The sequence below is a fragment of the Xyrauchen texanus genome, chromosome 14 (genome assembly GCF_025860055.1).
Source record: "Xyrauchen texanus isolate HMW12.3.18 chromosome 14, RBS_HiC_50CHRs, whole genome shotgun sequence".
In the NCBI taxonomy this organism is placed as follows: domain Eukaryota; kingdom Metazoa; phylum Chordata; class Actinopteri; order Cypriniformes; family Catostomidae; genus Xyrauchen; species Xyrauchen texanus.
This window is the reverse complement of record NC_068289.1, coordinates 19,978,155-19,991,980: the sequence shown is the minus strand read 5'-3', so window position 1 is coordinate 19,991,980 and position 13,826 is coordinate 19,978,155. Positions and strand designations below refer to the sequence as shown.

Genomic DNA, 13,826 nt, shown 5'->3' with positions numbered 1-13,826 from the left:
CTGAAACAAACCGGGGACTCTTATTTTGAAATAACGTATATTTGGCTCCAGGTGCATTCCATTCCAAAGTGCTCATCCCTGTGACCTAATCCCTTCAAAGAGTTTACCCTCCAGAGTGAGAGCTTCGGAGGGTTGAAGGATCTGGGTCTAAAAAAATATCGGTAATTCGGAACACACTTCAACGTCATTTATCCAAGCCAAAGGAGCCGCTGCCATCGCACAAACGCTGACGCAAATGAACATCACCTGCACCTAATAAGAAATATTTATACATGATGCTTTGGATAAAAGTGTCTGCCAAATGCATAAATGACATGATTTTGCCTCACTAACTGCTTTCAGAATGCAAACAAAAATTGTTTTCTTTAAATCTTTATGAATAAAGTAAGATTCGTGTTTAAAAAGTTGTTTTATTTATTTTAATATTAAAAATAAACAAATAAAATTATTAAATAAATAAAATGTCACTGTGAATTATTATTTTATTTAAACTCCTTTAGAATAACTGATACAGCGAATTTACAGAAAAATAATAGAAGCATTAACCAGTTTCAGACAAAAATAATTTTTATAATAATTAAAAGCTTTTATAGCCTATGGTGATGAAGGGATGTCACATGTTTTTGTTTATAGAAACAGCTGCAGCTGGTTTAATTTACTCTAAATTACACTTGGCAAACCTCCAGATTTGTGATTTATGCTCCGGTTCCGGTCTGCTTGGCAGCAGTGTCCATCAGTTGAACGCTACGGAAACGGCCATTTTTATATTTACCAAATTAAGCTTTTTCTAGCCTATATACTATTATTATTATTTTTCACAATATATGAAGTTGGAGACATGATGTATGTGCTGACACGGGACGTTTCCATATAGTCACATTTCACTTTGCATGAAAAAAAAAAAAACTACTTTCGGCAACTATCGCCATAGATTTTTGCCGATAACCGATAGTTCCAAAACGCAACTAATGGCACTGATTAATTGGTAAAACCGACATATCGGTCTGCCTCTAATTAAAATGATAATAATGCAGTTAATTATATTATAATAACAAGCTTGTCTGCATTCCACAATACTTATTCAGTATTAAAATAATATTCAAAGTTGTTCCAAAAAAATAAGTGGGTGAAGTTTACCCTGTTCATTCACAGAACAGGTTTTAGTAAAAATATATTCAGGTAAATAATAATTTGTATTACTACGTATTGTTGAATATTGGTGCATATCAAAGTTATTAAATATAATTCTTCCTTGTGTTCATTTAGTGAAAAACTGTGGAAATATTTTTAACTAGATTTGTATCTTTTTTACATTCAAATTACATTACATTACATTAAACACATCTACTTGGCTACAATGGCTCTTTGTTTAAAATGATGGTTCCTCTGATAAAATAATAATAAGAAGAAAAAACACTAAGCAATTTAAGAGCAAATACATACAGTAATTGTAAAGATAAATATCAAATATTAGCAACTGGCTAATAAATATTGAGATACACTTTTTGTAGGCATATCGCCCAGACTTATTGTGAACTACGAAAGAATGCAGAGGTTATCCAATCATAACAGAGTTAATTTACATTTAACAGCAAAAACTGCCCGTTTAATTGCAACTAAATTCCGACTATTTATAGTGCAAGAAACCTTGAATAAAATGATAAGTGGACTTAAGAAAAAAAAAACAATGCAAAACAAAAGTATAAATATGATCCCTTTAAAGTTTTTTTTTAAGTCACTTACCTTTTTTTGAACGGAGAGATAATTAAATGCTTATCCAGGCCGAAAAAGGCAAATAAAATGAAACCCTAAAGTGAAAAAGACATGTGCAACAGTTAGTGTCATGTTTGACTTTTATAATATCATGTTACAGTCACATACACATTTACCTGCCCGTAATTTGCCACAACACAGAAGAACTGTAGCTCCAGGTACAGCCGGCCGGGAACTTTATTAAACAGCCACCAGAGACAGCTGGAGAGATTCTTCAAAACACACATGTTTGTTTTTTAATCATGGTGGGGATTTTTCCAACTTCTATTGTTTTAAGGAATAAGTGTGGTGTGGCACTAGGATCACACAGTAAATGAACAGTGAGTGAGGATGGATGATGCAGTACTCACAGCGAGCAGACTGACGCTGAGTAACAGACACACAAGCACATGTCTGGTTGACTGTATGTCTGTGTTCTGTCTGTCTGTCTGCTTCTGCTCCTCTTCAACCAACAAACAGTGTGTGGATGCACATCGCTGACTACATTGACCTTAGAACAGCAAACAATGTTTTAAATCAGACAAAAGCACAAGGCTATCATTCGATAAAAATGTACATCTAATTATTTACATGGCATGCCAATTCCTCAAATTAATCATATATATCAATGCTTTCTGTAAAAAAAAAGCCCCAACATGAAGATAATTCAAAGACGTTACATTATTGTGAGAGATACATGCATTAAATAGGAAGACGGGCTTTAGGAGTCAAAATATTGTTATTTTATTTCCATACAATTGACCTTAAGACTTTTACTGGCCTACAGACCACTATGGAATGATATTCCGGACATTATTCAAAAGGAATTGCAAATTGTATTTGCAATTGCGTTTTCAATTTGTGGACGCATAAAATGTGACATAATCCAAACGCAATTGCAAATCGCGCATTACGGTTTGCATTTTCATTTACGCGAACGCACAGTGACTGCCAAATTTCAAATGGAAAAGCAAAGTCCGTTTGCAACTGTGTTTCCCATATCTTACGAGTTTTGGCCCTGTCATATTTAAATAGCAATTTCAATTACCACGTCTGCTTTTTCACTTTCTCAGCGTCGCGTACCAGCCAAAACTCAAATGGAATACTAATTCCCTTAGTATTTCCATTTCCGATGCCTTACACGGAAACCTGTCAATCAGGGTCAAGGGTGGGATTATGCTATGGGGCGTGTTTGTCTTGGGAAGTGACATCACTCACAGTCTATCAGGATCAATAATTAGCACTGCACTTTATTCATCTATAATCTCACACTGGACTGTCAACATATTCTCCTCAATATACTACTTCATAGATATATATATATTTCAAATACTCCTACTTATTGTATTGTATATTGTGTGTATTGTTTACTGTACATTGTATATAATTATTGTGTTGTGTAAGTATGTGTACACTTGATATGTAAATTGTGTTGTGTAAGTATGTTGTTTATTGTAATTGGTATATGTCTCGTCACTGTCATGACTGCTATGTTGCTCGGAACTGCACACAAGAATTTCACCTACTGTTGCACTTGTGTACATGGTAGTGTGACAATAAAGTGATTTGATTTGATAAACCGGCGTCTGTTCAGGGCATCACCTCTTGACCGTCGACTGTGAGTGACGTCACTTCCCAAGACAAACACGCTCCATAGCATAATCCCACCCTTGACCCTGATTGACAGGTTTCTGTGTAAGGCATCGGAAATGGAAATACTAAGGGAATTAGTATTCCATTTGAGTATTAGAAAATCAGTTATTTTGAATTCTTATAATAAAGGTGGCTTAAATTTCATTGATTTTGATTCTCTTAACAATACCTTGAAAATTAATTGGCTTAAATGTTTCCTTCACAATCAATCTTCTATTTGGAGTATAATCCCAAGATATATTTTTTCTCAATTAGGAGGTATACATTTTCTTTTAATGTGCAATTATTCAATTAGTAAACTTCCTGTCAAACTTTCCAATTATCTTTAGCAGATGCTTATGGCTTGGAAACTTATTTACAAGCATAATTTCTCGCCACACAATTTTTTAATTTGTAACAACTGTAATATTCTTCATAAGAGGAAATCTTTATTTCTTGAAAACTGGTTCAATAATGGGGTGATATTAGTAAACCAGCTATTTGATAGTGAAGGTAATTTATTTAATTATTCCGATTTTGTTTCAGGATACCAATTCCCAGTATCTAGTAAAGAATTTAATATAGTTTTCAAGGCCATCTCTTTGGAAATCTGTATGCTGTTTAGAAACAATAATAGTGCTACAGTGACTTCTGTTTCTCCCCTAGCCCTGAATCTACTGTGGTTGGTTCTGTTTGTTTTTCAATACATAAATCCAATTATAAAATTAGGTCATTATTTTTGGACCCTGTTACTTCAATTCCTTCCTCCATTTCTTATTGGAATAACCTTTTGATGATATTAAATGGTCATATGTTTGGTCACCTCCTCAGAAATTCTTTCTAACTAATAAAGTTAAAGAAATATCCTATAAAATTATTCATAGATTTTATCCAGTTAAATACTTTTTAAAGAAATTTAGAAATGATATTGATACTTCCTGCTCTTTTGTGAAGCCTCCTCTGAAACTGTTGATCATTTGTTTTGGGAATGTCTTTTTACTCTGTCTTTCTGGAACAATATTGATGCTCTGATTGTCCAGGTTTTATGTAACTTTTCTTTATCATATAGACACATTCTTTTTGGATTTTATGTTAAAGACAAGAATCTAATTAATGCATGTTTTTGTATAAACCTTCTTTTATATATTGGAAAGTTTCATATCCATAAATGTAAATATATGAAAAGTAAACCCCACTTTAGCTTTTTCAAAGAAGAATTGAAGATGTATTTAAATACAATTTCAACTTCTGTTAACAAGAAAGCAATGAAAACATCCAGAATTAGTGCCATGTTTAATATTCTCTCTTAATGTTTTTTTCTTTTGTGCCCTCTTCTTTTTTTTTCTTTCTTCTCTTACTCTCTTTTCTTTTTAGACTATTGTTGAATATATTTAAATTTCTTTCACATTTCCTCTCTTAATGTATTCTGAACCATAATTTCTCTTTTGTTTTGAAAGATTGTTTATATTTCTTGTATGTATCGTCTTGATCTGTTTGTTAATATTGCAATAAAAAAAAATAAAAAAAATTTGTATTCCATTTGAGTTTTGGCTGGTACGCGACGCTGAGAAAGTGAAAAAGCAGACGTGGTAATTGAAATTGCTATTTAAATATGACAGGGCCAAAACTCGTAAGATATGGGAAACACAGTTGCAAACGGACTTTGCTTTTCCATTTGAAATTTGGCAGTCACTGTGCGTTCGCTTAAATGAAAATGCAAACCGTAATGCGCAATTTGCAATTGCGTTTGGATTATGTCACATTTTATGCGTCAACAAATTGAAAACGCAATTGCAAATACAATTTGCAATTCCTTTTGAATAATGTCCGGAATATCATTCCATAGACCACAGCGATCCATTTTGCAATTGAGTTCATCAGTCTGTAGACTATGGGTCGTTCACACAGCATTCCCACATCTTGTCTATTATATTTTTGAATTGTCTGTACACACGCGTCAAATGGACCACCTTTGACCATTGCATTTGTCTTTCCTTTTTTCTTGCCAATGAAAAGACAATGTCAAGTTAAAAACGCAACTATAAGTAAGCCATTCGTGGGTTAATGATCTCGAAAACTGAAAAATCCTTGACTATGTGGCGCTATAAAAAAATCCTCTGTTTGACCAGTCCAGCCAGACAACTACATTGACTTAACTAATGTTGTGCGTTGGGGGCTGTTTGATCTACGACAGACAGGGGGGCATATTTGAAAAGCTTTTTACAAAAAATATTATTTTTGAAATTACACACACACACACACACACACACACACACACACACACACACACACACACACACACACACACACACACACACACACACACACACACACGTTGTGTTTCCATGTTTTATGGGGACTTTCCATAGACATAATGGTTTTTATACTGTACAAACTTTATATTCTATCCCCTAAACCTAACCCTACCCCTAAACCTCACAGAAAACATTCTGCATTTTTACATTTTCAAAAAACAGAATTTAGTATGATTTATAAGCTGTTTTCCTCATGGGGACCGACAAAATGTCCCCACAAGGTCAAAAATTTCGGGTTTTACTATCCTTATGGGGACATTTGGTACCCACAAAGTGATAAATACACGCTCGCTCGCTCGCTCACACACACACACACACACACACACACACACACACACACACACACACACGCAGATCAGCCACAACATTAAAACCACCTGCCTAATATTGTGTAGGTCCCCCTCGTGCCGCCAAAACAGCTATGACCAGTCGAGGAATGGACGCAACAAGACCTCTGAAGGTGTCCTGTGGTATCTGGCACCAAGAAGTTAGCAGCAGATCCTGTCCTGTATGTTCTGAGGTGGGGCCTCCATGGATTGGACCTGTTAGTCCAGCACATCCTAAAGATGCTCAATCAGATTGAGAGGCCAAGTCAACATATTGAACTCTTTGTCATGTTTCTCAAACCATTCCCCAACATTTTATTGCAGTGTGGAAGGATGCATTATCCTGCTGAATGAAGCCACTGCCATCAGGGAATACAGTTGCCTGGGGTGTACATGGTCTGCAACAATCTTTAGGTAGGTGGTACGTGTCAAAGTAACATCCACATGAATGCCAGGACCAAAGGTTTCCCAGCAGAATATTGCCAAAAGCATCATACTGCCTCCACCATACATTCTTCCCATAGTGCATCCTGCTGCCATCTCTTCCCCAAGTAAACGATGCACACGCACCCGGCCGTCCACATGATATAAAAGAAAATGTGATTCATGAGACCAGGTCACCTTTTCCATTGCTCCATTCCTTGGACCAATTTTGATAGGTACTATCCATTGCAGGTGGAGACTTGCTGTTTTGGAGACACTCTGACCAACACATATTGCTTCCAACACATCAAGAACTGACTGTTCACTTGCCTAATATATCCCACCCCTTGACAGTTGCCATTGTAACAATATAATCAATGTTATTCACTTCACCTGTCAGTGGTTTTAATGTTGTAGCTGATCAGTGTATAAAGGCTCTCAATCCCATTGAGCACATCTAGGACCTGTTGGATCCGAGGGAGAGGGCTAGGGCCATTCCCCCCAGAAATGTCAGAGAACTTGCAAGTGCCTTGGTGGAAGAGTGGGGTAACATCTCACAGCAAGAACTGGCAAATCTGGTGCAGTCCATGAGGAGGAGGTGCCCTGCAGCACTACAGCCACACCATCCCCCCCATTTTTTCAGGGACACATTATTCCATTTCTGTTAGTCACATGTCTGTGAAACTTGTTGATGTCTTAGTTGTTGAATCGTTCATACAAATATTTACACATGTTAAGTTTGCTGAAAATAAAAGCAGTTGAAAGTGAGAGGATGTTTCTTTTTTTTTTTTTGCTGAGTTTATAAATGGGTAATTTATACATATAGCTGCCTTTAATTTTTGGGAAGAGGGTCCCTCACAAAAGAATCATCATATTTGATCGTTGATATCAAAATTATGGATGCACCAATATGGAATTTCTGAGCCACTCCAATGACCAATAATTCACAGCTAATTGTGTCCAATACGATAATTTTTTTATTTATTTTTTCATTTCCTACATTTTAATTTGTAATCTTTTAACCTGGAACTGCTAGCCAGGGCTGCAAGGGTCACCGTGAAAACTGCCCCACCACAGTGAAGTAACACCGGTGGGGATGTGCACATAGAGGTATCAACTTGTTTGTGAAAACCTGAAATAAATTCCTGAAAAATCAGCATGCAATGTTTCTTCATTCACATCTTAATTTTCAATTTTTCAGAGACTTTTGGAATTTGTGCTACATAGCGCATTGTTATGGCAACAGCCAATTCATAATGCAAGTTGCTCACTGTAACACAGTTAAAGGATGGGCAAGGAGGAGGCGAGAACAACTGGCTTGTCAACATAAATGATAATTTAATTAAACTTAAACCAAAAGCACAAACATAAACACACATGACGGACATGCCCCTAATTCTCTCTCTCTCTAACCATCGTCACCGGCCGCCTTTATCCCTCGTGATATTCCGACCCGGCCCTGCCCCCCTCCGCTCCACACTCCTCCCGGCGTTATCTCAGGCCGGGGTGCCACCGGAATGACGTACACCCCACCATCCCTGGGGCGGGGTGTATCTTGCGTCCCACGTGGTCATCCCCGCCTTCCTCGCCCTGGGAGGAGACAGGAGGGGAAGAAAACAACAACAAAAAAAATAGGCGAGGGAAAAGGCCAAAACGGTGCCGGGAGGAGTGTGGAGCGGAGGGGGGCGGGGCCGGGTCGGAATAGAGAGAGAGGAGAGAGAGAAAAAGCTCACTCACCGGTTCTCTGATGTACCGTTGCGTGGTCCTCGAACACTCCTCCACACTCAGGCAGACGACAGCCGCTCCAACCCCGGGCAAACCGGAGTGAAACCTTCGACCCCCAGCGGGCAGAACGCGCCTCCACTTTTCTGGCAGCAAATGGGGACACTCCTCCGCCCCTGGCAGCGGCTCTACCGCTCCGGGCGGTCGGAGAGTTTCTTCCCTCCTCCCCTCGCGGACGGCGGTCTCCCTCGACCCCTCCGCATCTCTGGGGACGGCAGGGCACTCCTCCGCCCCCGGCAGCGGCTCCCTCGCTCCAGGCGGTCAGGTTATCCAGTCCCCACTTGCTCCGCGGACGACGGCCGTTCCCCGCATCCGGGCGGTCGGGCTACTCCGTCACCCAGCAGATGGCAGCGGCGCTCCCCAGGGTGGACGGCAGTGTCGAGGACTCTGCGATGGGCATCCCTCCTCCTTCCCGGGCTTCGGCACCAACGTAACACAGTTAAAGGATGGGCAAGGGGGAGGCGAGAACCGGCTTGTCAATATAAATGATAATTTAATGAAAACTGAATTCAAACCAAAAGCACAAACATAAACACATGACGGACATGCCCGTAATTCTCTCTCTCTCGAACCATCGTCACTGGCCGCCTTTATCCCTCGCGCGCCTCATCAGGCCGATTGGGGACCGGGCGCGCGATAGTCCGTCCCGGCCCCACCCCCCTCCGCTCCACACTCACTTAGCATGCCACTTAGATCGCTTCTATAGGTTTAAATATATTATTTAAGTTGTTTAAACATCAGCCAATCGTGTGGCGGCAGTGGAATGCATAAAATAATTAATAAAGGTCAGAAGCTTCAGTTAATGCTCACATCAACCATCAGAATGGGGAAAAATGTGATCTCAGTGATTTGGACAGTGGCATGATTGTTGGAACCAATTGGGCTGGTTTGAGCATTTCTGTAACTGCTGATCTCCTGGGACTTTCGCACACAACAGTCTCTAGAATTTACTCAGAATGGTGCCAAAAACAAAAAAAACATCCAGTGAGCGGCAGTTCTGTGGACAGAAATGCCTGGTTGATGAGAGAGGTCAACAGAGAATGGACAGACTGGTTGGAACTGACAGAAAGGCTACAGTAACTCAGATAATCACTCTGTACAATTGTAGTGAACAGAATAGCATCTCAGAATGCAGAACATTTCAAATCTTGAGGCGGATGGGCAGCAGAAGACCATATCGGGCACATTATTAGGACCATAGTGCTCCTAGTAAAGTTCTCAGTATCTTGAGTAGCATAAAAAACTCATTAAATATGAATGTAATAATCATACAGTACCATGGTATTACCCTTGTAACCCTACAGTGCTTCACAGCGCTAATCTTATTATTATCTCATCACTTTTCTCTTCATTTTCTCTCATCACTGCTCCCTCACTTCATCCTGTCATCTCTGCTGCTTCCACTCTGACTTCTTCATCCCCTCTATAGAACAGACACTTTCTATACACTTTCACTTAATTTCTTGTCATATTAATATAATGTTATTTTACTATATTCTGACATTAATATTTAGGACCTTACAGTAATAATGTGTCAGAACCATGGTACAATGATGGTACCAAATAGTATTGCCATGGTTCTAGATGGTAACCATGGTAGCCTACATGTCCAAAAATGGTATGTTTTTGTTTGTTTACTCTTTTGGCTTATTTGCATTTAACTAAAAAGTGAATTGGTTTTGGCTGAATCAGACAGCTCCTTCATTTTATGACAGTACTTTACAATTATTTACTAGACTAAAAGTGATGCAACCATTCCTATTATAATTAATAAAGCTGTCTACACTGCAATCAAGTCATTTCTTATCTTATCTAGATTCAGTTGGAGTGAACAGGAACTGAGAGATACCTGTTTGTATGGATGCTTCCTCTATGGGATTTGTGCTGATGATCATGTCAGGCATGGGCTGCTCACGAACACACTCGCACTCACACATCTGGCACTCTAAAAAAAAACACACAAACAATAGTCAACCTCTCTCAAATACATTCAAAATCAATATCTAGACATAGCTAGAGTTAGAAAAACAATAAGAGTTGTGTAACCTGCATTGATGCTGCCTGCGGTGGAAGGCTGCTCAATAGTGCTCTGTGTGTTTGTGTCATAGGACGGTCTCAGATCCTCCTCACTACCAGACGATGATCTGTGTTCAAGTGTGTGATATTCCTGTGTGCCTCTGCTGAGTAAAGTGAGAGAGACCCCGCAGACCACAATACTCACAAACAACACCACAGATGTGCACATCACCTACAACACACAACAAACACATCCACAAAATTACTGTCATTCATTAGTGATTTAGGACCTTTAAAGAACTATACATAATTTCAGATAGTAAACTTATGGTTTATCTATTACATTTTTTATACACAAAATGTGTATATGTTATAGTACAGATTTAAAGGAATAGTTAACCAATTCTCTCGTAATTTACTCACCCTTTTGCCTTCTCAATCTCATATGACTTACTTTCTTTCCGCAGAACAGATATTAGAAAATGATGATGTGTTTATATCCATGCAATGCAAATCAACCCCCTACTTGCACATCAATTACAGTACATACAGTGACAGTACGTGGTTTCAGATGCAGCAACGGTGTTTACAGTTTTCAAGAAAATTAATCTATGAATGGCTTACTTATAGTTGTCTGTGCATAGGAGAAAGTATTTTACCATTGAAAATGTTACACACTTCAGCTTTAAAGGCACTACAACCATCAAACTCAAAGCACTGACTTTGTAACAAAACCATGACCTTCAACAAATTTCCAATTTCAAGATATTACGATCCAGTTGAACTCCAAATGCTTTTAAACTTGGTGTATGCACACATGCAGACAGGCATCTTTGGCTGTTCTGTTTTTTTACAGCATCTTCTGCCAATGTTTTCTTGTGTTTTTAAGACATTGTATCAAGTTCAAAATAGTTTCATCTTTTAAAAATGAGACTTGAGAATCTATTCCATTCTTTTGTACTCTGTCCAGCTTTTAGTTAACGCAAAAGCATGTGTGTTCTGAAGATAAGTCTCTAAAGCAACCTAATAAGACTGGGCTTCCCCAAGACGACAATACATTCAGATGTAGTTTTGCATATCCCTATATATCTATATGATACATAGAATGCAGTAGTTATTGATGTAAAAAAAAGTAAATTAATGCCCACTCCAGCACTTAGGTTGTCTAATGGTTTCAGGACCATAGCAAGACATCATGATGGAAATGAGCAGAGGCCAAATTTTCAGAGATTACCACAGTTGGAGAAGGAAGTTTCTTTTCATTGTGCTGACACTTATTACTAGAGCTACCGGATACTGACTACAGCTGCAAACAAAAACAGTGCTGACAGTCAGTCTGTATTTGAAAAGCAAATCAGAATTATGTGCTGTGTCAATAAAGCTATTGCTTCTGTTATTGTCATGTACCTGTTTACTTCCATAAAAGAACGCAGAGTCGATAGTGTTTGGCATACTTTCCCCTGACAGGAGAAGGACACTCAAGGCCAGCACAGGAATACTGCAGGATATAGAGAGAGAGAGAGAGAGAGAGTACAATAGACATTCATCTCTTGATCCTAAATCTGTTGCCTCATTACAGTATGACGGAATCAAATCAACACGTGTTATTCAGCAGGATATAACTCAAGTGATAGAAAAGTCTTCATTAACACACTGTGAATGTTACACTCACCCCCAGCCAGTGATCAGAAGGAGCCCTGGCCTGACCTGCACCTCCTCATTCCTCCTCAGCAGGAGCAGAGACAGAGCGATCAGACCTTCACAACACAATATACATGCAATAATTTGTAAATTTTTGAAACTGCTTTTTTTCCTAAGACATTTTCTTCAGAATAAATTCCTGTACCAAGAAAAGTTTTGGTTCCATTACTTCCATTATCATGCATTTAATATATTTTTTGTAAGTGTGTTTAAAAAAGGGGCTATTATACATAAAACAATGGATTTTTTTTTTTTTTTGCATTTCCATTTGATGTCAATAGCACAGAAATTACATGCTTGACCTTTATAATGGAGTTAGTGTTGTGCTTCAGAACAGTAGTGTTTAGTGTTTTTAATGCTGTGTAGAGACAGGTAGTGTTTAGTGGTTGTGACATCATGCTGCGGGACAGGTGATGTTTAGCAGTTCTGTAAAGGCACCTTCAATGACTCACCAGGCCAAATATATGTGCTGTAGAGAGAGACGTACAGTAGGGTAAAGGTCAACACCTGACCTAGAAAGTTGTCCTGCTCTGCTACAAATTTCCACACTATCATACCCACACACACCAATAACTGCAAACACAGCAACAGAGAGATTGTGTGGTTAGCTTGTGTAGTGGGACAAATACCAGGTTGCATTTTAACAAAAAAAAAATTATATTCGTTTGTTACTCTGAAATTGGAAATAACAAGCAGAATTCACGTTTCCAGTAATGTTTTACAGTGGAAGTCTATGTTTGAAATCAGCCATAATTAACATGAGACTAGTGTTGCAAATTTTCTTGCCTGGGCAAAGTTTTATCCAATATTTCACCTGTCATAAACATGTTAAACCAGTAGAACTTGAAACTTTCACACAATATATAAAAAGATACCAGAAAAGGACAGAGAAAAACACAGAGAAAAATCCACCTACAGGAGTCTATAACACATAACAAGATTGCCATTCACCTAGAACAGTAGTCCAGCCACTAAAAGGATGAATTAGACTTTACAGCTCAAAGAACACATTTTAGTACAGAAATGTATGCAAGGGTTTTAACAAAAGAGACGAGCAACATATTTTGAGTGTTTTGAAACACTCTGGTACACGTGCCCCATAAACTCCCATCGCAAGCTATACTGTGCAAACAATTTTTGCGTTTGTTGTTACAAACTTCAATGATTATGTCTAGAGGTCGACCCATTAATTGGCAGATTTTTGCATTTTTTTTAACATAATCGGCATCGGCCAATATCCAAGTATATCAAGCCGATTATTAGGCAGGCGTATCTGTGGGCAGCCTAGTGTTGTTGTGGAACACTTGTTTAACGCACGCTGCCCCTAGAGTCATTTTCCAGCAGAGTGAGCAGACCTCATCCAGTGCCTAAGGAAGGAGCTAAGTTCCTTGGAGAAAACAGTAAGGATTACATTTGTATAACTCCTTTATATTTAATTTAAAACTTTTGATACGTTACTGCCAACTTCAAGAAAAAACACGACAAACGCGACGTTCGGCTACTTTGGATATTGATAGCATAGTTGAAGTTGCATTATCACAGCAGAAGGGTTGCTATCATGTCACAATAAGTAAGCAAGAATTTTGCAATTACAGACAGTGAATCTGAGACTTTTATTTGTTCTGTTTGTGTGTCTTATATTTGAGAGAGTTGTCACTCAATGCAGAGAAATAAGTAATAAAAAATATACCAACGCACTATAGGCTATTGAAGGACTGGCTTTGGTAAGCTCGGACGTTATCGGTTCTGCTGTCGGTACTGGAGAAATTAAGAAAATACATTTATTATTGCTATAAAGAGAAAGTTATTTTATCTCGCCAGCCACTTCTATGTATAATAATATGAAACCATTTGTCTGTGATGCAATTTAGCTATTCAA

At 38.4% G+C, this 13,826-nt stretch overlaps 1 protein-coding gene across 1 annotated transcript in view; it reads right to left on the bottom strand.

The window, feature by feature from the left end:
- Positions 1-13,826, bottom strand: part of gpr155a (G protein-coupled receptor 155a) — a 42,236-nt gene that overhangs the window by 2,402 nt on the left and 26,008 nt on the right. The window contains exons 7-14 of the mRNA XM_052142332.1: positions 12,400-12,520; positions 11,919-12,003; positions 11,654-11,744; positions 10,277-10,478; positions 10,080-10,175; positions 2,124-2,263; positions 1,890-1,985; positions 1,744-1,808 (exon numbers count right to left, since the gene is read on the bottom strand). Coding sequence (XP_051998292.1) covers positions 1,744-1,808; positions 1,890-1,985; positions 2,124-2,263; positions 10,080-10,175; positions 10,277-10,478; positions 11,654-11,744; positions 11,919-12,003; positions 12,400-12,520 — 896 coding nt within the window. The remainder of the gene's footprint in view (positions 1-1,743; positions 1,809-1,889; positions 1,986-2,123; positions 2,264-10,079; positions 10,176-10,276; positions 10,479-11,653; positions 11,745-11,918; positions 12,004-12,399; positions 12,521-13,826) is intronic.